Source organism: Sus scrofa, chromosome 3, assembly GCF_054392235.1.
Source record: "Sus scrofa isolate SSC_HxYL_T2T_F1_AM1 chromosome 3, Sscrofa_HxYL_maternal_Yorkshire_Landrace_v2.0, whole genome shotgun sequence".
Classification (NCBI taxonomy): Eukaryota; Metazoa; Chordata; class Mammalia; order Artiodactyla; family Suidae; genus Sus; species Sus scrofa.
The window spans coordinates 68,184,620-68,212,267 of NC_139385.1; the positions used below are offsets into that span (position 1 = coordinate 68,184,620).

A 27,648-nucleotide genomic window follows, 5' to 3' on the forward strand; every position below is an offset into this window, starting at 1 on the left:
CCTCCTCGGCGGGGTAGCGGTGACGGGTTGGGGTTGTGCTTCCAGTGTCCCGTCTGGCCGCTGAAGCCGCGGGCCTCCAAGAGCGCGAAGGGGAGGTCGGACCTGCGGACTCCCGAGCGGATAGACCTGCTTGCTGTCCAGGTGACGGCACGGCGGGGGCGGTGCCCGGGGCCGCGCCCCGCCCCTCGCAGGCCAGCGCCCAGAGCCCGCGGCCCTTGCCCGTTTCCAGTATGGCCGCCCGCCGCGCTTGACCCGCGGCCTCTCCGCTTCGACTCTTCGTAGGCGATGCCGAGGCCGAGGCCGTGACTGACACTCTCGCTCGCACGCACGCACGGACCAGACCCACGCCCGGAGCCCGAGCCCTGGGCCCGGAACTGCTCTCGCTCCCGGCTCCACGGCCAGAACCCGGACCACGGCTCCCGCGCCGCCGCCTCGCCGAGAAGGACCGCGCCGCACCTCGAGCGCGGCGGCCCCCGGCCGGCAGGGATGGGGAAGCGGGCGGGAGGAGGAGCAGCAGGAGCCGCCGCCGTCTCCACGTCTGCCGGGGCTGGTCTGGAGCCCGCGGCCGGCCGCGGCGGGGGCCCCCGGAGTGCGGCCGCTGGCCTCCTGGGAGCACTACACCTGGTGATGACTCTCGTCGTGGCCGCGGCGCGGGCCGAGAAGGAAGGTGGGTGTCAGCCGGCCGGCATCTCCTAGTCCCGGCCCCGCGGCTGTCACCGCGCCCTCGCGGAGGCCGCTGCCGGGCTGCGACCGGGGAGGAAGGGCCGCGGCTCCGGTCTGCGTCCGGCGCGAAGTTGCTCGGTCGAGTCCTGTCCCGAGCCGGGAACTTGGAGTTCGGGTGCCAACTCGCGGCGTTGGCCGCACAGAGTTGCTCTCATTCTCCGTGATTCCTTCCCCTTGTCTTTCCTTTGGTCTCCTGTCACTGCCATTTCAAAACTTCCCCGGTTCTCGTTATTCTTGCCTCTTGGTCCACTATGTAGGAGGGGCGTATTTTTAGACTTGATTGCTGTTAATAGGAGAATTTTAGGACTTTTTTTTTCTTTTCTTTTTTTGGTTGCAGCTTTAATAACGGCGTGGGAAGAGAGCTCACTTTAAAATGCAGTAAAAAATAGCGAGACTAGTGGAGAGACTTAAGAACAGCTTACCAAATTTTACTTTGGAATTGTTAAAACAATTCTTGGGGAGGAATCCTGTTTCTTTAGCTTCCCCGTCCAGTATCGCTTTGCAGTGTTGATTGTTTAGCGAATTCTCCCTTTCTCAGATATATTTCTTCTTAGCCCTCTATTAAGCTGTTGAAGCTATGCCTATACTTTTTTACATATTTTAAGATACATAATTGTTTGTCGTTGTCTTTAATGTGAAAGACTTTAAAAACAAATGGCAAGTTTCAAGTTGGCAAACGTTTTTCTATAATTTACAGTTAAAAGGGCTGACCCTTAATTTTAAAACTCTCGTTAGTATTGGATGACTGTAAAACCGATACTTTGTCAGGATTAAAAATTATTTTGTAACCTAGAAGACCAGATCTGTAATTTGGTTGGCACTACCTGTGTTTGAGCCTAGGGAAATGAGGTGGCCATAAAGCCTTCCTAAAGAAATCACTAAAAGTGAATGGTTTTTAAAAAGCTAAGCAAAACTTGTTAGCTTAGCTTCCGTTTACACTAAGCTGCTACTGCAAAGAAAATAATTACTTGCCGCAGTAACTTTAAGGTTGATGTTCTACTTTACAACTGAAGTCACTTGCTTTTTTATTGTTAAATGAAGCCAACAGCAAAGCAAGCCAAATTAATGTTAAAGTGCAAATGTGTTTCAGCTTACTGTTTTGTTTTTTTCGTTGTAATTGTTGAGAAGTTATTTAAAGAATTATGAATCAGAAAGGATTAATAGAAGCAATATTATTTCCTGAAAAAAATATTACCACTTTAGGATTGGGGTTGGGGTTGTCATAGTTCATCATTCATTACAGATCTGCGGTTAGTTAATCTTAATGTATGTCGGTGGTGCCCAGCACAGCCTGGCATATAGTTGGTGTCCAGTAAACCTGAAATAGTACAATGAATTAATGTCTCTTTGGGGTTAAAGACATCCTTGGCAGGTATTGGGTCCTTGTTTTTCTCTTCCTTTGTTTACTTTTCACAGTGCCAGGCATTTAACATTTAAGTGAGTGATTATCTTCAGGGGCCATTAGCAAGGGGAAATAAAATGATTGAGTCTAGTAGGACATTAAGTTTGTATTGTCAAGTCCCTCGTTTGAGAAATAGCAGCCTAGGTTATATTTGCTATTTGTATAGTTTCTAAGTTTTAGTACATCTCTCTAATACTCATAATATGAGGGTTGGGGAGGAGGATACCTGCCAGGGTGTACAAGGATGAAAAGATGGGGTCGAATCAGCCCGTGGTTGTGGCAGAATCAGACATCTTTTGTGGCCCATGTTATGTCCGTATGAACACTTTGAATGGAGAAATTAGCAATTAAAAATATTGATGGTAATTATGCTAGTATGGAACAAAGAACTCTACCCATTGTAAGTGGATCTGGTTCTAATCAAATATTCCGTAAAGGTAGTGCCAAAAATGGCCAGTGCTTTCAGTCTCCTTGCTGATCAAATTCTAGTAGTTTTTGTTTGAGTAAGTAGGAGAAATTGATTTTCTTACGTGAATGTGATATCACCAGCTTGGCACCATTTGCCCCAAAGGGGTGCGGTTGAGTAGTCTGCCCCCTCCCCCCAAGCAAATCTAGGCAGATTTCTGAAGGTAGCCGAGTTCATTTTGTCCATTTATCTCCTGAGGATTTTTGGTGCTTATTTTTGTAGTATAAACTAGCTGACTTGTTCAAAGTTAAGACTTAACCTGCAATTTTAATGATAGTTCTCTGGGTATTTTGTATATTTCTATTGCAGCAGAGTTTCACTAGAAAATCTACAAACAAAATAAAACTCATTGTCTTCTGAAGAAAAGCAGCAGAAATAGCTAGAGTACCTAAGGCAGTTTTTAATGTTTGAACTAGATGTTAATTTTCTTAAGTTAGAAGTATGAGCCACTTTTGGTCTTAACATCCTAAGGAATGCCTTTACATTCCTGTATCTTAACATTTATTTTCATGATCTGTTGGAAGTTTCACTAGACCAGAGAAAAGGGACCTTTGAGGATGTTTTGACTATGTTCTACATTTAGAAGGACTTTGAAAGAGCTGTCATAGGTAGAAGTTACTGTAATTACTACAAATAACTTGCTTATTCTGGACTGGTGTCAAGATTTTTCTTGAAGCTAAGCTCTACATATTGAGAAGAGTGAAAATAGGTGTGTGTGTGTGTAGTGAAAATATATTAAAAATGTATTGGTGGGAATTCCCTCTTTGGCACAGTGGCTAAGAATCTAACTGCAGCTCAGGTATCTGTAGAGGCGTGGGTTCGATCCCCGACCAGGTGCAGTGGGTTAAAGGATCCAGTATTGCCACAGATGGGGTATAAGTTGCAGCTGCGGCTTGGATTCAGTCCTTAACTTGAACTTCATATGCCGCGGGTGTGGCCGTTAAAAAAAAAAATGTGTGTGTATATATATATATATATATATATATAGTGAAAATATGCGTATATATGGTGAAAGTATTTGTGTATATATTAAATGTATAACTTATTAGTAGCATTTTTAATTTATAAATAAGCATATTATTACCAGCAAATAAGAGCTTTTTAAAAGCATTCTATGTCATGTATGTGTATAATATGGTTTCATTGCAAAATGTGTTTTTGGAGAGCATGATTGTCTTTTAGTATAAATAAAAAGCTACGTTTTATGTATTTAGTAAATATAAACTTGGATAAATTTTCAGGAATGTGATTGTTTTAGTCTGACAATTTATATTTTAATGTTATCACTAATTGGCCATTTATGGCAGGGCAAAATTTGACTGTCTTTTGTAGGACTTTTAAATTGGTTCACCAGATACTTTGGTTTCATGCACAAATTTTTTTTTTTTAAGCCCTATTTGTGACATAAGTGCAGAAGGAGGGTAAAACAGAAGTGTTTAGGAGTAAAGTTCGGAAGAAAAGATAGAAACCGCTAATTTGATAGGATGGTAGAATTGATCAGGAGTGGTATTTACTTTTTTTGTAATCAAATTATTACTTTAGAATATAAAAATGTTTCTTAAAGTGATTTCCTTATTAAGAGTCAAATGTTTTAATCCTTTGCAAAGGGGGTACGTGACTTCTTGATTTAGGGCCTAGTACGTAGAATACTACTTCCCTCATATTGCCTCACTGATGAACTTTTGTTGGTTGCTTTTCCTGAAAGCCATTTGCTGCTGTTGGGAGCTTCTGAATCCTGCAGCTGGAAGAAGTGTGTCCTCTCTTTCTCTTGCTAATGCCTATTTTCTCTTCTTTAAAATCTTTGCAGCCATCCTCCTCAATACCTGCCCCTAAAATCAGCTTTGGGGAGTAGACGTAAAATTATCTAATGGGTTATCATCCAGAGTAGTAATAAGCTAGACTCCTCTTGAGGAAAATGAGATCATTGCTGGGTATTGAATATTTTAGAAACGCTCCTTATAATCTGCATGTGGCTTGAGTTGTCTGACGGGCCTTGTCTGACTGAGAGAGGCCCCTTTTCTCTGGAGACTTCTCTATTTGTTCTAAGCATCACCAGGCACTGTTGATAGCTGCTTCTTGGAACTCTTCTTCCTTCATTTCTGTGACTTTGTACTTCTTAGTTATCATCCTGCCTTGTCGTGGGTCACTGTTCTCCAGCTGCCCATTGGACAGCCCTGTGCCTGTCTGGCACGTGGTGCCCAAGTCCAGAGCAGAATTGTCTTGTGCCACCTCCAGTTTCCCAGTTTTTGTTAACACCATGACTATTCTCTCTGCCACCTTGGCCTCGTTTTTTTGACCCTTTACCAAGTGGCGCCAGTGTCCATCGACTTTGTGGGCAGCTCTCCTGTGGCCTCCAGCCACTGCTTGGAGCAGTGTGGTGAGCTCTCCACTTGGGTTCTGTCCTGCAGTCCCCTCTCTGAATGTGCATTGTCCTTGTTGGCTGTCATTCATTCTGATGCTTAATCATGTACTGCCTCTGTTAGCTACTTAAATTCTTTTATGGCTGTCATTCTTCACCCGGACTGGGACTTCTGTGGGGCAGAACCTCTGTCCACAGCTGCAGTGTATATATAGCAGGCATTCTGTTTTAAATGGAGGTTTGCCCAGAATGAGCTTATCCTCCCCTTCTCATATCCGGGACCTGGCTTGCATCCAGAGTACAGGTACAACTCTGAACTTGGATACAAGTATCATTAGCAGTTCTATTATTGTAGGACATGGGGTGACACCAAAATGTGTTCCCTACATGTTACTTTCCCTTGTGACTAAAATAAGTAACGTATATTTATCTGAACCATCCCTTTTGTGACTTTTGGATTTTAAGATTTCAAATCCCCCTAAAACCCCAATTTATAGGTCATGAAACAGGTACAAAGTAACATTCTCAAGGTGACAGAGCTGATAGGTAGTTGAGCCAGGATTCCCTTGCAAGCTTTCTGTCCATAGAGCCAAGCTATTTAATCCTGAATGATAACTAGATTTTGTTGTATACCAACTGTGTGAAGAACAGATCCGCCCCTTCGTGCAAAATGAGTGTGTTGAGTATTCAAGTGAGGTGTACTTTCAAAAAAAAAAAAAGGCAGCCTAAACATCTATATCACTCTCTATCAGCTTCTTAACCATTAGAATGATCCTGGTGCCTTCTTAAAAGGAAACAAGAAAATTTATGAGTGGATAATCCATGGACCAGGTGTTTGATGTTGGAAGCCGCTGATTCAACTCTTTGCTCTTGATGATTTAAGTACCTGGTATATTGCTTAGGTTAAATTAAGCTATATTGCATTCTGTGAATACTCCTTAGTTTTAGATTGGTGTGATAAGCTAGTCTAGACATGTGGTTTTAGTCTTACAAACTGGCCCTGTTCAAAGGACATAGAGGTAATCCAAAGGCTTGTAGTGACATCTGCTTTTTTTTTTTTCTTCTTTCCTCTTTTCTGGCCATGCCCATGGCATATAGAAGTTCCTAGGCCAGGGATTGAAACTGAGCCACAGCAGTGACCTCAGCCCCTGCAGTGACAATGCGAGATCCTCAACCCACTGTGTATCACAAGGGAACTCCCAGCATCCTCTTTTGATGGTGGTGAAATCTCTTTCAGACTTTGATTAGAAGTCCAGGAACTCCAGAAGAAGTTCATTTCTGGTACCTTGTTCATTCTTACAAAGGCGTTTTTGGATTAGGTGGTCATTAGTTTCATCTGTAGTAGATCCGTTTTTCCTTTATTCTTGTGTTGCTTTAGAAAGATTTTTAGAAAACCATAGCAGTTTGTTTAATTCACTTGTTGAATATAGAACTTAGAGCAAAGGTCCGAAAAATGCCTTAGGTCTAAGAAGATCTTTGACATGGTCTGTTACGATAGAGCATCAGATCCACTCTAATTGTTTATTTATTTATTTATATATAATTATGGTTTAAAAGACACAAAAAGCTTACCATCTTAACCATTTTAATGCAGTTCAGTATTAAGTATATTCACATAGTTGGGCGGTGGGTCTCCAGAACTTTTTTCATCTTGCAAAACTGAAACTGTACCTTTTAAACAGCAGCTCCCTGTTTCTCTTTTCCCTCCAGTCCCTGGCAGCCACTAAGCTACTTTCTGTTTTTTCTGTTTTTTATGAATTTGACTACTTTAGATACCTCACATAAGTGGAATTATGTAGGATTTGTCTTTTCGTAGGAATTATGAAGGATTTGACTGGCTTAGTTCACTTAGTGTAATGTCCTCAAGGTTCGTTGTGTTGTAGCAGGTGACAAGATTTCTTCCCTTTTTAAGGGAGAATAATCTATTGTACATATATATCATTTTCCCATTTTGTTAGTCTCTTCATCCATCAATGGACATTTGGTTTGCTTCCACATCTTGACTCTTGTGAATAATACTGCTCTGAACATGGGTGGGAAAATGTCTCTTTGAAATCTTCTAATTCTTTTGGGTATATACCCAGAAGTAGGATTGCTGGATCATATGGTAGTTGTATTTTTAGTTTTTCAAGCACCTGCCATGCTGTTTTCCACGGCATCTACACCATTTTAAGTTCCACCAATAGTGCACAAAGATTAGTTTCTTTCCATCCTCACCAACACTTGTTATTTATTTCTTTCCTTTTTTTTTTCTTTTTTTTAAATAGGGGCCAGTCTAATGTCTATGAAGGTGATACCTTGTTTTGGTTTTGACTTGAATTTCTGTAATAATTAATGATATCGAGCATCTTTTCATATGCTTGTTGGCCATTTGTATGTCTTCTTGTTTTGAGAAATATTTATTCAAGTGCTTTGTCCATTTTTAAATTGGGTTATTTTCGTTGTTGAGTTATAGGAGTTCTTTATATAGTCTGGATATTAATTTTTTTTTTTTTTTTTTTTTGCTTTTTAGAGCTGCACCTGAGGCATGTTGAGGTTCCCATGCTAGGGGTGGAGTCGGAGCTAACAGCTGCCTGCCACAGCCACAGCCACAGCAACGCAGGATCTGAGCCGTGTCTGTGACCTACACTACAGTTCATGGCAACGCCGGATCCTTGACCAAGGCCAGTGATCAAACCCAAAACCTCACCGTTTCCACTGCACCATGATGGGAACTCCGATATTAACCTTTGACAGATGATTTGCAAATATTTTCTCCCATTTTGTAAGTTCTCTTTTTAGGATTGTTCCTTTGATACACAGAAGTTTTTAAGTCTGATGTAGTCACATTTATCTATTCTTGCTTTTATTTTATTTTTTGCTTTTTAGGGCCATACCCGCTGCATATGGAAGTTCCCAGGCTAGGGGTCTCATTGGAGCTACAGCTGCCGGCCTACACCACAGCCACAGCAGCGTGGGACCTGAGCCATGTCTGTGACCTACAGCACAGCTCACGGCAGTGCTGGATCCTTAACCCACTGAGGAAGGCCAGGGATCAAACCTGCAACCTCATGGTTCCTAGTCGGATTCATTTCTGCTGCGCCACGACGGGAACTCCTGTTGCCTTGCTTTTAAGGTCATATCCAAGAAAACATTGCCAAATCCAATATCATGAAGGCTTTTCCTGTAGTATTTTCTAGGAGTTTTACAGTTTGGGGTTTTACATTTGTTCTTTTACTCATTATGGTTAATTTCTGCATACTATGTAAGATAAGGGTCCAGATTCTTTCTTTTGCATGTAGATATCCAGTTTATGTTGAAGAGACTGTCTTTTCCCCCATTTAGTAGTCCCGGAACCCTTGTATGAAGATCATGTGACCAAATACACATGAGAGTTTATTTCTGGGCTTTACACTCTATTGCATTGGTTTGTTTGTCTCTCTTTATGCTAGTACCATACTATTTTGATTACTGTACTTTGTTATATCTTTTGAAATCAGGTAGTGTGAGACCTCAACCCTTGTTCTTCCCTTTCAAGATCGGTTGGCTCTTTGGGGCCCCTTGAAATTCCATATGGATTTTAGGATGGATTTTTCTACTTATGCAAAAAATACTTTTTTTTTTTTTTCCGGTCTTTTTTAGGGCTGCACCTGCAGCATAAGGAGGTTCCCAGACTAGAGGTCCATTCAGATCTGTGGCTGCTGGCCTACACCACAGCCACAGCAACACAGGATCTGAGCCGAGTCTGTGACCTGCACCACAGCTCACAGCAACGCCAGATCCTTAACCCACTGAGTGAGGCCAGGGATCAAACCCTTGTCCTCATGGATGCTAGTTGGTTCGTTAACCACTGAGCCACAACGGGAACTCCACTACTGTGGTTTTGATAGGGATTCCATTGAACCTGTAAATTGCTTTGGGTAATACTGACATCTTAACAGTATTTCATCTTCCAATCCATGAACACAGGATAGCTTTCCACTTATTTGTGTCCTATTCAGTTTCTTTCAGCAGCATTTCGTAGTTTTCAGTGTACAAGTTGTTTGCCCTCTTGGTTATTAGATTTATTCCAAGGTGTTTTATTCTTTTTAATGCTGTTGTAAATCAAACCTGCATTTTTAAACAAATGATTTCCATCATTGTATGACTGAGTTGTGAACACGTAGTTTTTGATAAAAGAAACATACACTGTTTTTGAAACAAAAAATTCTACATGCTTAAAGTATTTTCTTAGGTTTCTTGTCTAATAAAATGAAATATACTTTAAGCCCTCTTAAATTCTAACAGTTTGTGACTATTTGCTGTATCAGTTATGATTATAAAATGATATGACAGTCTAACTTTGGTACTTAAGGACTAAATTTTTCCTGTATAGTTATAGTATACATATGAATGAAAGAATGCACTAATAAAAAACCATCTCAGCAGTAAATTTGAGAAATATCCTAAGCCAGCTCTACAGATACAAATTAATTAGCAGTTTGCATTCATGTTATGGCAAAGGCCTAACTTAGATTTTCTTTTGGGGAATGATTAATTGGAAGCAGAAGATTTTCTAGGGACTTGTTTCTGGTACAAAGATGCTTTCTGAAACTTAGCTGTATTTATAAAGAAATGTGTTTGAAGTGTGGTTCAAGTTCATCATTCTAAAGTTTTACTAAGAATGTCTAAGCAGTGTCTCAGGGCAGTGTAGTTTTCTAACTGGATCACTTTAAAAAAATGCTTCTCTGATTTGGTGACATTGGCTCATGTGAGGTACTGCTTCTTGATTTGCAAATGGAGAATGAAATAGGTTGGCACTATCAAGAGGTAATGTCTCTTTTCAGAGATAGTGCAGTAGTAGTTATTATGTTTCACAGGTTATTTCATAGTCAGGAGTTTATTTCACTGTACTGGGGGCTTCTCTTGGGTGATGGCTGGACTAGAAAAGAGCTTACTGAGAATAGCATTGACAAGACAATCAGTAAGAAGGGAGCAGGCTGGCAATTAGATCTAAATTTATTGGAATCCTAGAGATTCTTGTGAATAGAATATAATTTCTGAATACTGGAATATTGTCAGTTCCCCATTTAAAAAGCAGATATTGCCAAATTGCCTTTGAAGAAAACTCTCAGCATCTCACCAGTACTGTGTGAGGGTATCTGCTTTCCCACATTGGCTGTTACCCTTCTCACCTGGCAAGAAAAGGTATTGCACTCTTTAATTGATTTTTTTAAATTGCTAGTGTTTCTTGACCATGGTTTCATACTTGATGAGTGACGCAGTTAGGTGTAAGATGTATCTCAGTTCAGAGAGAGAAGAATGATAGAGTTACAACTGGTATACTAAGAATGCATTATAACCTGGAGAAATTCTAGGTGACCCTAGGCAGTATTCTACTTATGGACCTAACTCAAAGTGTGTGTCACTGAGGAAAGAATTCTGGGAACCACCATTCTGCTGTGCGTGGCAAGGAGATGGCGTAAGAACATACCAGGCTCACTGTGTGAGTTACCTAAGTTAATGAGAGAGAAGTCTGCTAGAGTTAGGGAGTTAAGATGTGCATGTAGTGGTTCAGAGTGCAACTCTGGGCTCCAGCAATCTGCTTTCTGGCTGTGTGACTGTAGGTAAGTAGCATTAACCACTGTCTGCCTCAGGTTCATGATCTGTGAAGTAGGGGTAGTAATAGCACCTCTCAAGGAGTTATTGCAGGGTTTGCCAAGGTAGTGGGTGTCAAGCCCTTAGCACAGTGCCCGGCACATTTGAAAAAAATGCTGGTAAGATTGAACACTTAGACACATTTGCTGGCCATTTGTATTTCTTTTGTATTTTTTGATCATGACTTTGTCAGTGCCTCCATTGGTGTTTGAATTTTTCTTTTTAAAGTAAATGAACACTTAGTTAAGGATTTCATATTTTTCTAAGTTTCCATTTGCATTTGAATTTTTAATTTTCTATTTATTTTTATCTAAAAACTTATTAGCCAAATCTGTCATTCTTTTCCTTTATGGTTTCTGCTTTTGTTGTTAGGCTTAAGAAGCCCTGTGCATAAAGTTTATATATATTCACCAGTATTTTTTTTTTTTTTTTGTCTTTTTGCCTTTTCTAGGGCCGCTTCCCTTGGCATATGGAGGTTCCCAGGCTAGGGGTCTAATCCGAGCTGTAGCCGCTGGCCTATGCCACAGCAAAGTGGGATCCAAGCCGCGTCTGCAACCTACACCACAGCTCACGGCAACACCAGATCGTTAACCCACTGAGCAAGGGCAGGGACCGAACCCGCAACCTCATGGTTCCTAGTTGGATTCGTTAACCACTGCGCCACGACGGGAACTCCGGCAACGCCAGATTCTTAACCCACTGAGCAAGGCCAGGGATCAAACCCGCAACCTCATGGTTCCTAGTCGGATTTGTTAACCACTGCGCCACGACAAGAACACCATATTCACAAGTATTTTAAATTCATACTTCTACTTTTAAATGCAAATCTCTAATTCTTCAGAATCTATTGGTGTCAGGTAGAGAATCTTTTTCTCAGGTGGTTAGTTACCTTAATACCACTTACTGAATTATATATAGTATTTCCTTTTCATGCAAATTCTGTTACATACTTGTATTTGTTTCTTGATTTTTCTGTGTTTTTTGTTTTTTTTTCCCCCTTTTGCAGCTGCACTTGTGGCATAGGGAGGTTCTTTGGCCATGGCATGCATCTGAGCCACAGCTGTGTCCTACACCACAGCTGTGGCAATGCTGGATCTTTAACCGACTGTGCTGGGCCAGGGATAGAACCTGAGCTACTGCAGAGACAATGCTGGATCCTTAATCCATGTACCACAGGGGAAACTCCTGTTTCGTTTTGTTTTTTTCTTCTTCACAGATATATTTGTATATTTTTTGATTTGTTTAAGTACTACATTTTCATTTGTCCATTTTATTAGCTGGCTTGGCAGGTCATCCCCTTCCCTTAAATTATTATTCTTCCCAAAACATTTTCTTGTCTATCTTGTTTTTTATTTGCTTTTTTGATTAGAATTGCATCAAAATGTTAGACAAATTTGAAACTCGTTGACATCTTTATCATGTTTTCTATTTATTTTTCTTTCATGTATGTGTGTATACATATATATATGCACACATACACTCAAATACACACTATTACAGAACATGAAATGGCCATTTTGTAGATCCAATAACAACTACCGTAGATTAAATAACAACTTAATCCAATAGTAAATATGTATGTATATGTATAATTGCGTTGGTTGGAGCTTTAGAACAGTGCTAAATAAGAGTAGTGAAAAAGTAGGCATCCTTATCTTTTTTCACTGTGAAGTATGATTGGGGTAGTTGGTTGAAATTAGATGTTCTTGATAATAATTAAGAAATTTCCTGTATTTTTAAGAATTTAAGTTTTATAAGTTATTAGGAATAGATATTAGGCTTTATCAGATGAAATTATCTCATGCTTTTTGGCTCTAAGCTATGGCTTTTTGGCTGATTGAATCACAGCAGCACTAAACATTCTTGTTGAATTGACCCATATCTCTACTCCCCCTAGAAAATCTGTCCAGTGATGCCCACTGAACTTGGGCTGCTAGCACCTAACAGGCTGTTCTCTCATACTTACATTTACTCCCTCTAGTTGTGTGTATTTCTGTATATTGTGCCTGAGGTGTTTTTTTGTTTTTGTTTTTGTTTTGGTCTTTTTAGGGCCGCACCCATGGCATATGGAGGTTCCCAGGCTAGGGGTCCAATCAGAGCTGTAGCTGCTGGCCTACATCAGAGCCACAGCAATGTGGGATCTGGGCCACATCTGTGACCTACACCATAGCTCATGGCAACGCCGGATCCCTAACCCACTGAGCAAGGCCAGGGATTGAACCCGCGTCCTCATGGATGCTAGTCAGGTTCATTAACTGCTGAGCCACAATGGGAACTCTGTGCCTGAGGTTTTTTATTCTTTTTTTTAAAACTGAAACTCTAAGGTTTTTTTTTTTTTTTTTGAAATATTTCATCCATTGCAAAAAGCTATCAATAATAATAGCAACAACAATAAAATAGTTTTAAGAATAAACAGGAAATGTGATGCAGCATCTGAGGAAAACTTTAGAACATTCTTGAAGGCAAAAAAAAAGTAGATTTCAATAGTAGAAAGGCATTCCTTGTACTTGGGTAGGAGGATTCAACATCTAAAAACTTCAGGTCTCCCTAAGTTAACATTAATTTTACACAAATGCAATTTAAAAATACCAACAAAACTTTTTATAGAGCAGCAAAAGTTGATATTAAAGTTAACAAACATGTAGGAGTGCTGGAGAAATGCTGGAAAAGAAAAGTTATGAGGTGTTACTAGCACAAGCAGTTATTGAAACATACTCTTAAGCCATTATATAATTGGAAGAAGCAGGGTATTGGTATGGAGACACCTAAGTGGAATAGAATAGAAATTCCATAAGTAGACCTGAGGGCATGTGGTTTATGCTTAAGACCTGCTTTCCTTCTGAGTCTGGAATGTACTAGGCAAAGGGTACCTATGTGACTAGCCCCCAGTTAAAACTTTGGACCTTATATTAGTTTCCCATTGATGCTCTCGCAAATTACCACAGCATTAGTAGCTTAAAACAGCGCACATTTATTCTCTTATGGTTCTGAAGAGTGGAATTCTAAAATCAAGGTGTTGGCAGGTCTTTGTTGGCTTCAGGGAGAATCTCTTCCTCGCCTTCGTGGCCTCCTGCATTCCCTGGCTCATAGCTTCTTCCTCACATTACTCCACCGTCTTGCTTGATCACCACTTCTTTCTTTCATTGTCACCTTGCCTTCTGCCCCTCTGTTCTTCTGCCTCTGTCTTATATAAAGACCATTGTTTTGCATTGGACCTATCTAGAGAGTCTAGAATCTCGACTCTCTAGATACTTAAACCTCATCTCAGAGTACTTAATTTAATCACATATCCAAAATCCTTTTGGCCATTTAAAGTAGCATTCACAGATTACAGGAATTGGGATGTGGGCATCTTAGGGAGCCATTATTGAGCCTACCAGAGATGTTTGGTCTGTGTTGAACTTTTCTGGTAGATAAGACACCAAAATACACACAACAAAAGAAAAAATAGATAAATTAGACATCATCAAAATGAAAAAGTTTTGTGTTAAGGAACCTCATTTCATTATCATCTGGTGAATCTTACACCATTTCTATTTCAGATATAGGCTGTGAACCAGTGCTGGTCCCCAAACTGATTATGACTGGTCCATAGCAAGAGAAGTTAAGAAATTGAGAGTAGAGTCTTAGATATTCATATATAAAACTAGTGATAGTTTTATGTCTAATGAATAAATATTAAAATAAGAGTAAAGGAATTCCCACTTTGGCATAGTGGGTTAAGAATCTACTGCAGCAGCTCCAGTCACTGCGGAGGCATAGGTTTGACCCCCAGCATGGTTCATTGGGTTAAAGGGTCTAGCATTGCTGCAGCTGCAGTGTAGGTTGCAGCTGTAACTCAGATTCAGTCCCTGGCTGAGGAACTTCCATGTGCCACGGGTGTGGCCATAAAAGTGAAATAAGTAAAAAAATTTGTGCTTCAAAGGACAATGTAAAAAATGTGAAAAGACAGCCTACAGAATTGGAGAATTTTTTTGCAGATCGTATATCTGGTAAGGGTCATGTGTCTAGAATATATAAAGAACTCAATATAAAAAGACAATCCAGTAGAAAAAATGGACAAGAGATCTAAATAGGCATTTCTCCAGAGATACACAACAAGGATATAAAAGATACTCAGTGTCATTAACCATCAGAGGGACACATATCAGACCCAAAATGTGGTGCCACTTTTACATCCACTGGTGTGGTTGTAATAAAAAAAGATGTAGTAAGTGTGGGTGAGGATGTGGAGAAATTGAAATGTCATGCGTTGCTACTGGGAATATAAGATGGTGCAACTGCTTTGCAGAAAATCTGGCACTGCACCAAGATACTAAATATAAAGTTACTGTATGATCCAGCAATTCTACTGGATTGAATACCCAAAAGAAATGAAAACATGTATGTACACAAAAACTTGTGTACAGAAAAGTTCGTAGACGTATCTTTCATAATAGTCAGAAAATGGAAGCAACTAAAATGTCCCATCAGTTGATGAATGGATGTGTAAAATGGAATATTATTCAGCCAAAAAAGGGAGCAGAGTACTGATGCATATGCTGCAGACAGATGAACCTGGAAAACATTGTGCTGTGTGAACAAAGCCAATCACAAAAGGCCATGTTTGACCACAAAAACGTTTAAATTTCCTTTCCTTTCCTTTTCTTTTTTTTCTTTTCAGACATGCTGCAGGCCAGGCATCAAACTTGCGCCAAAGCAGCGACCTAAGCCACTGTAGACAGTGCCAGATCCTTAGTGCCTCAAGAGAACTTAAACCACAAAAAGCATTTCAATGAAATGTCCAGAATAGACAAATCCAAAGAGACAAAATAGATTAGTGATTACCTAGGGTTGGAGGAGGAAGGAATGGGGAGTGACTGCTAATGGATATGGTATTTCTTTTGGGGGTATTGAAAATGGCCTGGAATCAGCTAGTGGTGATGGTTGCACAACTCTGTGAATATACTAGAAACTGTGCATTGAATATTTTAAATGGGAAATTGTATGGCATATGATTTTGTATCTCAGTACAACTATTATATATATAAATAGCTGTATTGAGATATAAATCTCTCTCTCTCTCTCTCTCTCTCTCTCTATATATATATATATATATTCTTTTTTTTTTTTTTTTTTGGCCACACCCACGGCATGTACAAGTTCCTGGGCTAGGGACCCAAGCCTCAGCAGTGACAATGAAGGGTCCTTAACCTGGTGAACCACAGAGGAATTCCAGTAAAGCTGTATTTTTAGTTTATTTAAAACTGGAAAAATACACTTTTTGTCTAAGAAACAGCTGAGACACCGTTTCTCAATTATCTGATTGGCAAAAGTTTAAAAGCTTGCTAACGTCTCTGGTGAGGCTGTGGGAAAGCATGCATTCTCACACCTTGCTGGTGGGAATGCAAAAAAGGTAACAATCTTTAATGGAAAGAAATTTGGCATGGTTTCTGACAACTATGTACGTGTTTGTAATTTCTTTTTTTTTTTTTTTTCTTTTTTTCGTGTTTGTAATTTCGACCTCACAATCCCATTCCTAGGAATTGACCCTCAAGGTACTCTTCTGACATACAAATACACATGAACAAGGTTATTCTTAGCATGATTGTTTGTAATAGAAAAATACTGGAAATTGCCTAAATGCCCATATATAGTTGAATAATTATATCCACATAATGGATTATTATTATACACTTGCAAAAAAAAAAAAAAAAAAAGAATGAGGGAGAGCTCTAGAATCTGATATTGAGCCATTACATTAATACAATGCAAAATGAAAGCAGCCAGGTACAAGAGACAGGGAGCGAAGGGATATGTGTGTGGTATAAGTGTGTAACATGCTGTCTTAACGGATTTTTTTTTTCTTTTTACTAGAGCTGTATAATTCTTTGAATTTTAATACATGTATATATTTTGTAACCAGCACCACCACACTCAGGACAGAGAATAGTTCGTTACACCCCCATCCATGTTGTAACTCCCAGCAACCACGATAGTTTTCTTTTTCTTTTTTTTTTTCTTTTTTTGAAAATATCATATAAATGAAATCATATAGTTTTTTTTTTGTTTGTTTTATTTATTTATTTTTTTTGTCTTTTTGCCATTTCTTGGGCCGCTCCCACGGCATATGGAGGTTCCCAGGCTAGGGGTCGAATCAAAGCTGCAGCTGCTGGCCTACACCAGAGCCACAGCAACGCGGGATCTGAGCCGCGTCTGAGACCTACACCGCAGCTCATGGCCACGCCAGGTCCTTAACCCACTGAGCAAGGCCAGGGATTGAACCCGCAACCTCATGGCTCCTAGTCGGATTCGTTAACCACTGAGCCATGATGGGAACTCCGAAATCATATAGTTTTGAAAGTATATAATTTTGAAACCAGATTTTTACTCAGTGCTTTTGATTCATCAGACTTCTTGCGTGAGGCAATAGCTTATTCCTCATAATTGTTGAGTAGTATTCCAGTGTATGAATGTACCAGATTTGTTTATCATTCATATGTTGATGAAAATGTGGGCTGTTTCCAGTTTTTGGCCATTACAAATAAAGCTGTGTATATTCATGTATGTCTTTGTATGCATATGTTTTTCATTTTGGTTAAATACCTGGGAGTGGAATGTTTGCATCATATGGTAGGTCTGTGTTTAACTTAAATAGCTAATCTGTCTTCCAGAATGGTTGTACCATTTTATATCTCCACCAGCAGTGTATGAGAGTTCCATTCCCTCCCATTGTCTGTCCACACTTTGGTATGGTCAGCCTTTTAAATTTTAGCAATTTTAACAAGTATACAGTAGAGCATGTAATTTTAATTCGTATTTCCCCAGTGAATAGTGATGGTGAGCATCTTTTCATGTGTTTACTTGCCATGCAAATATCTCCTTTGGTGAAAAGGCTTTCAAATTTTTTGCCCAAGCTTTATTGCATTATTTATTTTCTTACTGAGATTTGAAAGTCCCTTATATATTGTAGCTGGAAGACCTTTGCAGATAATATACTTGCAAAAATTTTCTCCAGGTCCTGTATTTTCATTCTCTTAACAATGTGTTTTGAAGAACAGAAGTTTTTGAGTAAGTCCAGCTTATCAGGTTGTTCTTTTATAGCTCATGTTTTTGGTGTTTTATCTATATCTTTGCCTAACTAAAAGTATCAAAGGTTTTCTTGTAGACAGTCTCTTCAGCAAGTGGTATTTGGAAAACTGGACAGCTGCATGTAAATCATTAAAGTTAGAACACACCCTCACACTACCACAAAAATAAACTCAAAATGGCTTAAAGACTTAAATATAAGACATGATACCATACAACTCCTAGAAGAGTACATAGACAAAATATTCTCTGATATAAATTATACCAGTGTTTTCTTAGGTCAGTCTCCCCAGGTGAAAGAAATAAAAGCAAAAATAAACAAATGGGACCTAATCAAACTTGTAAACTTTTGCATAGCAAAAGAAACCTTCAGCAGAATGAAAAGACAACCTACCGACCAGGAGAAAATATTTACAAAGTTGTAACCATCAAGTGCTTAATACCCCAAATATACAAACAGCTCATACAGTTCAATAACAGCAACAAAAAACAACCCAATCAAAAAATGGGCAGAAGACCTAAATAGACATTTCTCCAAAAAAGACGAACACATGGCAATTGGGCACATGAAAAGATGCTCAACATCTCTAATTAGAGAAATGCAAATCAAAACTACAGTGAGGCACCACCTCACATGGGTCAAAATGGCCATCATTAAAAAGTCTACAGATAACAAATGCTGGAGAGGGTGTGGAGAAAAGGGAACCCTCTTACCTGTTGGTGGGAATGTAAATTGGTGCAGCCAGTTTTCCTGCTGCATTGTCATTGTACTTGTTGAAAAATCACTTGCCTGTATGTGTGGGCTTATATCTAGTGTCTCCTGTCCCATTAATTTGTCTTTCTGGATGCCATTACCTCACTGTTTTGACTATATAGTTTTATAATAATCACTGAAAGTGTTAATCCTCCAACTTGGTACTTTTTCAGAGTTGTTTTGCCTCTTCTAGGTCTTTCCCATTCCATTATGAATTTTAGAGTCAGATTATCCATTTCTTCAACATAGACTGCTGGGATATTGTGTTAAATATTTGGGAAAATTGGGAGAGAATTGACATCTCAGTATTTAGTTTTCTGAACACGAGATATTTTCTCCATTTTTTTTTCTTTTTTTTTTAAGGTCTTAAGTTCTCAAGTTCTCTTAGCAATATGCCATAGTTTTTAGTGGAAGAGTCTTATATTTATTTTGTCAGATTTATCTCCAAGCATTTCGTATTTTTCATACCATTCTACATGATATTTTTTGGAAAATTTCTGGTTGTTCATTGCTAGCATATAGAAATTGGTTTTCATATATTGATCATGTACTCTCTAATCTTCCTAAACTGACTCATTAGATTTTCTGTAGATTCCATTGTACTCTCCTCATTGATGATTATGTCTGCAAATAAAGACAGTTTTACTTCCTCCTTTCCAATCTGGTGACTTTTTATCTTTCTTGCCTGATTGTACTTGCTAGAACCTCCCTACAGTATCTAATAGAAGCAGTAGAAGTGACCTCTCATTTGATGAAGGTTTTTAATAGGAATAGATATTGAATTTATCAGGTGCCTTTTATGTGGCTGTAGAGATTTTTTTTTTTTTTAGGTTAATATGGCAAATCTCTAATCCTGAGTTTCTTTCTAGACCATGTTGTATGTTATCCTTGTATTACTGGATGTTTTTGGCTAAAATTTCGTTTAGAATTTTTATGTCTGTAGTCATGAGCGATAATATTCTGTTTTTTTGTAATGTCTTTGCTTTTGGTATTAGGGTAATACTGGCCTTGTTGAAATAGCTGAGAGGTGTTTTCTCGTATTTAATTTTTTGAACAAGTCAGCATGAAATTGGTATTATTTCCCCCATAATATGTGGTTACTGAAGAATTATCATTGAAAGCATCTGGGCCTGGAATTTCTTCTTGGATTTTTGGGTTTTTTTATTAGTATAATCTCACTTTTTAAGATATAGGGCCATTTGATCATCTTTTTCTGAGTGAGCTTTGGTATTTAAAATCTTTCAAAGAATTTGACCATTTCATTTAAGTCATCAGATTTACTGAAAGAGTTGTACATGTGTTCTCCTATTTTTCTTGAATATTTGTAGAGGTGACACCTCCCTCATTCCTGACATTTATTTATTGTTATTTTTTCCTTTTTAGGGCCACACCTGAAGCATATGGAAACTCCCCTGCCAGGGATCCATTTGGAGCTGCAGCTTCTGGCCTACACCACAGCCACAGCAACATCAGATCCAAGCTGCATCTGTGACCTACAGTGCAGCTCAAGCAACACCGGATCCTTAACCCACTGAATGAGGCCAGGGATCAAACATGAGGAGTTCCTGTCTTGGCACAGCAGAAATGAATCTGACTAGGAACCATGAGGTTGTGGTTCAATCCCTGGTCTTGCTCAGTGGTTAAGGATCCAGTGTTGCTGTGAGCTGTGGTGTAGGTTGCAGACACGGCTCAGATCTGGTGTTGCTGTGGGTGCCGCCCTAAAAAGACAAAAGACAAAGAAAACAAAACAAATAAAAAACATGAATTTTCACGGACACTATGTCTGGTTTTTAACCTGCTGAGCCACAGTGGAAACTCCCCTGATATTTATAACTGTGTCTTTTCTAACTCTTCTGGATCTCTCTGGCCAAAGGTTTATCAATTTAATATTCTTCAAAACAGCTTTCAGGTTTTTTTCCCTTCCTGTTACTCTCTATTCCTACTAAGATTTTTATTGAGTCCTTTCTTCTGCTTATTTCATTTTCTATTTTTTTAAGGTGGAAACCGAGGTCTCTGATTTTGAGGCCTTTGGGGATTTACCAGGGATCTTTTTGTTATTGAATCATAAGAATACATTGTTAGGATTTTTGCTTTAACTTTCAATGATTTTTTAAAAAGATTTCCAAGAGATTGATGTATATATGTGTGTGTGCATATATATGCATTTATTTACTTATAAACATTTAGTTTTTGTGATTACCATATATAGTTACCATTCCTAGTGATTTTCATTCCTTTGTAAATTTCCATTTGATATCATTTTCTTCTACTTGAAAAATTTCCTAACGTTTCTTGTGATGTCTATCTGCCAATAATGATTTCCTTCATCTTTTATATGTCTGAAAATGTCCTTATTTTGTTTGTTTCAGAAGATGTTTTTGCTGTGTATAGAAGTATAGGTTGACATGTTTATTTCTTTTAGTACTTTAGAGTTATCTTTGCTTTCTCCTCCCTTTCATTTCCCATGACAAATTTGATTTCATCTTTATCTATGTTTCTCTGTATGTAATAGATCTCTTTTCTTTTGATGACGTTCAAATTTCCTTTTTGTCGCTTGTTTTGAATAGTTTGATGTCTCTTGGTATAGTTTTTTTTTTTCATGTTTCCTGTTGAATTTCTTGATCTTTGGATTTATAGTTTTCATTAAGATTGGAAAGTTTTTGGTTATTATTTCTTTGAGTATTTTTCCTGTCTTTCTCTCCTCAAACCCAATTTGGGGCTCCAAGTATTCATGCATTAGGCAGCTTGAAGTTATTCCCACAATCACTGTACTTTCATTGTACTACTTAGGATTTGCCTTTTTTTTTGGTTCTGTTTCACTTTGAATAGGTTCTGTTGCTGTGCCTTCAAGTTCCTCAGTCTTTTCTTTTGCCATGTCTAATCTGCCATTAATCCCATCCAGTGTATTTTTTCATCTCATACATTGCAGTTTTCATCTCTACAAGTATGATTTCAGTCTTTTTTATATCTTTCATTTCTCTACTTAACTTTCTGGACATATGGAACACATAATTTTTTTTTTTTTTTGTCATCTTGTCAGCTGCTTCTAACATCTGTGCCAGTTTTAGATTGGTTTCAATTGATTATTCTTTTAGTGGTTCATGTTTTCCTACCCCTTTGTGTGCTTGGTAATCTTTAATTGGATGTCAGACATTTCAAACTTACTTTTACTGTTTTTTTGTATACCTACTCTCAAGCTTTGTTCTCATATGCAGTTAATTGGAAACAATTTGATCTTTTTTGGGTCTGGCCTTTAAGATTTGTTAGGTGGGTTAGGACCAGCACTCAGTCTCAGACTAGTTATTTTCTGCAGCTGAGGCAAGACCTTCCTGAGCACTCTAACCAAAATCCCATAATGTATGGGTTTTCCAGTTTGACTAGGGTGAACAGACATTGTAACTGGCTGTGTGTAAATGCCTAGCACTGCTCCCTCTAATCCTTCTGGAGAGTTCTTTCCCATCTCAGGTGTTGATCAGTACTTTGCTGAGTACTTGAAGGAAGACCTTTTGTAATTCTCCAGAGTTCTCTGTGTGGCTCTCTCCTTTCTGTTATTTTGCCCTGTGAACTCTCACGGTCTTGTTTTCCTTGGACTCTCAGCTCTGTCTCATCAACTCAGAGAGTCCACCAGGCCAGCCCTATCACAGCTTCCCCTCCCCGTGGCCTAGTAGCTCTTTCAAGGTGGTAAGCTGGGACAGTCGTAGGTCTCGCCTTGTTTGGTTTCCCATCTCTTGGAGCTTTTGTTCTTTTTGACTGATAGATAGGGTCTGAAAACTATCATATCATGTATTTTGTCTTAGTGTTTGGTTGTTTCAAGTGGGAGGGTATGGTCCCTATTATTCCTTCATGCCCAGAAGTCCAGACATCTCTGTCAGTTATTATTAACCAGAGTAGTCAACATTTTTTTAGGCGTTATCCCCAAACCTCTTTTGGTAATTCATGTCAAATCAGGTGGTGTGTTAGTTTCCTATTGCTGCTGTAAGAAATAATCACAGCTTAAAAGGACACTAATTAATTATCATGCAGTTTTGGAGCTCAGAAGTCTGAAATGGATCCCACAGGCTAAAATCAGGGTATTGGTAGGGCTCTGTCCTTTCTGGGGGTCCAAGGGGAGGAACTGTTAGCTTGACTTTTCAAGCTTCTTGAAGCCAACCCATGCCTTCTTAGACTGCTACCTCTCTGGTATTCCCTTTTCTGCCTCCTTCTTACACTTTTAACAATATTGAGCCCACCCAGATAATCCAGAATAACCTTATTATCTTAAAAGTGAGCCGATTACAATTCCATCTGCAGCCTTAATTCCCTTTTGCTTTGTGACCTAACATATTCCCAGGTTCCTGATATTAGGATGTGGACATCTTGGGGATAGGGGAATAGTATCCTGCCTGCCACAGATACCTGGCTTTCTGCATCCTTCTATGCTTTGGATGTTTTTCTTTTTCTTTCTTTCTCTCTCTCTTTTTTTTTTTTCCTTGAAGGAAAATGGGGAGTTCCCTGGTGGTCTGGTAGTTAGAATATGGCTCCTTCACTGCTGCAGGCTGAGTTTAATCCTTGGTCTGGGAACCAAGATCCCCAATCAGGCTGCTGCAGGCCATAACCTAAAAAATTAAAAATTTTAAAAAAATGAAGAAAAATGATCTACTAAGCATTTCTTAATCTACACATGTTAAAAAGTATTACTAGGAACAATAAAACTATATAATCCTACACTTTTCAAAATGTGTTGTACATAGCTTGTCCATCATACATAATTTTTAGAGGTAGTTTAATTTTGGATACAATTCATATATTAATTTTTATGGGTTACTTCTCATGTGAATTGAGAACTTTTTCAGCTCATTGTATCTGGCAGAAACTTCTCAAGTTTGTGAAGTTAATTTATTGCCACAAATGTAATTTTAGGCAGGTGTCAATCTAACCTTATATTTCAATATTTTTTTCCTCTTAAAATCATAGCATCTCTGTCCACCCCCACACCCCCCAAGCATAACGCTTATCACAGTTAACTTTTTGTGTTGTTGCTTTTTATCACACAGAGCAGCCTCAATGGGCTAAACATCTCTTCTTCCACCTGGCTGGGTTCTGCCTGGAGTCTGGTGCCTGATAAATAGACAAGGCGAAGGCTTTGCAGACAGATGACTTGTCTTCACACATTAGTTTGTCATTTACTACTAGCTGTTTGTATCCTTGGGACAAATTATTTAATTTTGAACTTTTCTAAGCTGTAAAATTGGCACATACATGCTTAATAGAGTTGTTGGCACTTTACAGAGGTATCCTACTTTAAATTTTTTTCTTTTTATTTTCTAGGTGATTTTCTTTAAGTCTATTTTCATCTTCCTACCCCTTTCATAAGGGCAAGAAACTGTGCCTGAGAGCTTTTGTCTCTTGGGTCAGCTCTTAATTCTCCCATGCTCCTTACTGAGCAGTTCCTTGGGGACAAGGGGAGACCAAGGACATACCCAGAGAAGTAGATGTTTCTTTAAGGTATATTATATTTTTTTGCTTTTTTTTTTTTTTCCTTTTTATGGCTGTACCTGCAGTGTTTGGAGGTTCCCAGGCTAGGGGTCAAATCATAGCTGCAGCTGCTGGCCTATACCACAGCCACAGCAACGCCAGATCTGAGCCAAATATGCAGCCTGCACCACAACTTGTGGCACCTCTGGATACTTAACCCCCTGAGTGAGGCCAGAGATTGAACCTGCATCCTCATGGATATCAGTCAGGTTCTTAACCTGCTGAGCCACAATAGGAACTCCATATTGTGTTTTATTTTAATGATGTATGCAAATTTTGCATTCCATTCCATGGTGAATACAGTTTTTCTCATGTGAATATCCCTGGAAGGTGTTTTTGTGTTTCCTACTAGGTTCATGGTTGCACACTCCTGGAAGCATTTCCTTACTGGCTACAGCAGCGCTATTAAAGAGGCTCTGTCAGCCAGGAGAAAGGAATGGCATGTTGCCAGCGTCTTGGTTTGCAGAAGTAGACTCACCTGCACCCTCCCAGCTTCCAGCTCAGTTCAACACTGGATAAGTTGTGAAAGGTGCTGAGTGAAGGAGAAGTGGACAATTCTGTATCACTTTTGCTAACACAGGGTAGCCCAGTGTTGTTCGACAGACGCCCTGAAAGTGAAGGCACGTGGGCGCCACCGGCTCCTTGTGGGAGAAAGTGTTTAGCTTTCAGTTCCTGTAGATTCTTACTACATCAGTTTCTTTTTTTTCCTTTTTTAAAAATTTTCTAACAAGTTGTATACAGTGACATATAGATAATTTGCATGACACGAGTATGTAGAATGTTTCTGAATTACTGCAGAACAAGTGCTCCAAGACCCTGGAATATCTGTGCAGAAAGATATATTCAATAATATCAGAGGAGGCCTAAGAGATTCTGAAAAGGAAATGTTCTCCAAAATGTAAGAGGCACTTAGGTGCCTGCAGACAGGGTTTGGGGAAGAAAAAAGTAACAGGCTAGCAGAAGGATGTCTGTGAAAGGAGCTGGGTGGTAGCAAAGAGCTACACCAGCTGAGCTTGGGCTGGGGCCTGGGAGAAACTGGTGATAAAGCAACAATTGTCCGACCACCCTCCCCGCACCCCCCCCCCCAGGGGGCTTGGTCTTAAGATGGACAGAACGATTTCTCTTCAGAGCCGTTGTACAATTGAGAATAAAAGTCTCACGCACGCTCAGGGGTTATAACACATCAACACATTACAGTCTGTTAATTCACCTCTCAGTTAATTTACCAACAGAAATGTTGTCGATTTCTATTTGTTCTGGTGGGAAGGCTGTGCCTTAGAAATTGTCTTGGGTGGTAGTTGGGGAAGGGGTGCCCTGATAATGGCAGCTAGGGAGCTCGCTCTGTCATCTCTGTCTTCACCACACAGAGATGAGCGCAAACTGTTGGAGTCACTCTTGCCACGTGCGAACGTCCCCCCAAGCACACGGCAACACTGCTGGCAGCCTTTCTGATTTGTGTTCTGGGCCGAACACCTCCCTTCTGGGCTGGAGCTTCCTCAGAGGCCTGGCTACAGGGAGATAGCAGCGCCCACCTTATCTGCCTTGTGCATGTGCGGAGCACGTGCTCAGTCCATCTTGACTCAGTTGGAAATTGAATTCCCCCACTGACAGGCAGGTTCAAGACCATCTCTAGGTTTAACTCAGCACTTCATGTTGATTTCTTAAAATGTTAGTACTTAAAACATTAAAGATTGATTTAAAAAAAAAAAAAAAAACACGGCCCTTACCTGGTAGTCAGATCTCAGTTCTTATCTGGTCACCAGACCAGGCTGAACACTGGCAAATTAATTCATTAATTTTTATTCAGGGGATTCACGTCCCAGGCTGGGTCTAGGAAGATAACGACGCAGCTCTGGCCCTGCAAGAGCCTCTGGTGCAGTGGGGTGAGCAGGCCCGCAGACAGGCGCTTGTTTCACAAGCCACAAGTACTTGCCAGCCTAGGCCAGCTGCTTTGGGCAGGGCTCTCCGAGTGTGCTGGGTGAGGAGGGGGGACAGGTGACCTTGGCTGGGAACCCTGAGAAAAGACGTCACTGTGGTCCAGTTTGCATGTCTCCTACCAGGACCATTTCTTCCTTTATAAGCAAAATGTTGGGCTTGGAATAAAGTTTTTGGGGTCCATAAGTAAATGCATTTTGAACTGACCTTGGTCAGAAATAAGTAACACATTTTTTTGGGGTCCATAAGTAAATGCATTTTGAACTGACCTTGGTCAGAAATAAGTAACACTGTAGCTTTGTTACCATGTATTTCAAAGAAGCAGTTTTAGATTTCTTTTTCCTTTTCCCTTCCTCCAACTTAAAAAAGAAAAATCCAAAAAATGCTATAAGACACCCCAACAGGCTGCTTCATGTGGGAAGCATCATAGTTTGATGAAAAGAAAAGCACTGAGACTCTAGTACGTACATGCCCTAGGACCTTGGGCAGATCACTCACCTGGTCTCCTCTTTGATTAAATGGGAATAAAAGCACTTTATGGGGCAGTGGAGGGGTTTCAGCTTTAGGGTTGAGGCTGCTTAATAAATCTCTCTACCATCACCTTCACTCCTCCAGTACCAGCCCTCTTGAAAACCTCCCCATTGTAAGCTTTGGATTAGCGAGCGTACAATTTTTAATTATAGCTAATCCATATTTCCGTGTGATCTTTATACTTTGGTTTTTCATTCCCATTTCCTTTCTGCCAGTTGTCCTGTACCCAGGAAACGTAAATAAGTGGAAACCCTCTCAAGCCTCCCATTCTGCAGTCTCACGGTGATTCCATTTACACCCTGCCCTGCTTTCAGTTAGACCTCCCATGCTCCACCCGACTCATCTTGTATGCAACCAGCCTCTACTGAGCACACTGTGGGCCCCGAGAGTGTGACCCTGAGTAAGACACAGTCATTTGCTTCTAAGAAATCCTTGTTAGAGAGAGAGGCATAGACAAATAATTCGAGTGTGGGGTGAAAGATGTGTGTCAAGGTTGTGTGTGCCACAGGAGGGACTTAAATTGCCTGTATAAATTGGCCTGTGTTGTTCAGCTTATGCAGTGGGAGACTAACTAGGTCTGATTGAACGGTAACCCAGGTTCACAGTGCGTCAGAACACGGCTCCATAGGTCCGCTCAGCTCATCCCTGCTACCTCTCTGACACGTGTGCACCTGTCTTCTTGTTTCAAGTGGTGGACAGGTGTGGCTGGATTCAAACCTGTGAACACTCCCAGAAAAAGTCTGGTCGATGCAAGCTCCCAGCTTCCTGATAAGTGATCAGTCTCGTCATCTTGTGAGAGGAGCCTGGCTGCCTACCCAGGGTAGAGACTAGACACACATCTGGTTTGGGGATACTGCCTGGACTGTGACCTTGGGAGGGTCTCTAGCCCTCGGTCCTCAGCTTCCTGACATGCTTTAATGGGGTGGTAGGAGTACCTCCCTTTAGGACCACTGGATCATCTGTAGGGCTCGGCGTGCAGCAAGTGCTGGTGAGGCTGGCTCTTGTTGAGGTTGCATGTTTGTGTTAGGGATTCATCTGGATGACCTGTGTAACCCCAGGACAGCCAGCTTGCAGGTGTTTTCAGGGGGTCGGACTGACTCATTGGTCTGAAGGAATTCCACGTATTCAGCTCAGCAAACCTTTACTGAGGGCCAAGGAGTGTGTCGGACACTGGCTTGGTCACTGAGGCCTCTGAGATGCCCAAGAGGGGATTCCTGCCCTCGGGTTGTTGACACTTTTCTTTTGTAGGGTGCCCTTTTCTCTGCTCAAGTACTTCTAGG

General features: G+C 40.1%; 1 protein-coding gene across 8 annotated transcripts in view; it reads left to right on the forward strand.

Annotated features, from left to right (window-relative positions):
- The first annotated feature begins 201 nt into the window (after nt 1–201).
- Nucleotides 202–27,648, forward strand: part of TMEM131 (transmembrane protein 131) — a 192,948-nt gene continuing 165,501 nt past the window's right edge. For all 8 annotated transcript variants that reach the window (XM_021087244.2, XM_021087245.2, XM_021087246.2 and 5 more), the window contains exon 1: nt 202–667. In XM_021087244.2, coding sequence (XP_020942903.2) covers nt 487–667 — 181 coding nt within the window. In that variant the 5' untranslated portion in view covers nt 202–486. The remainder of the gene's footprint in view (nt 668–27,648) is intronic.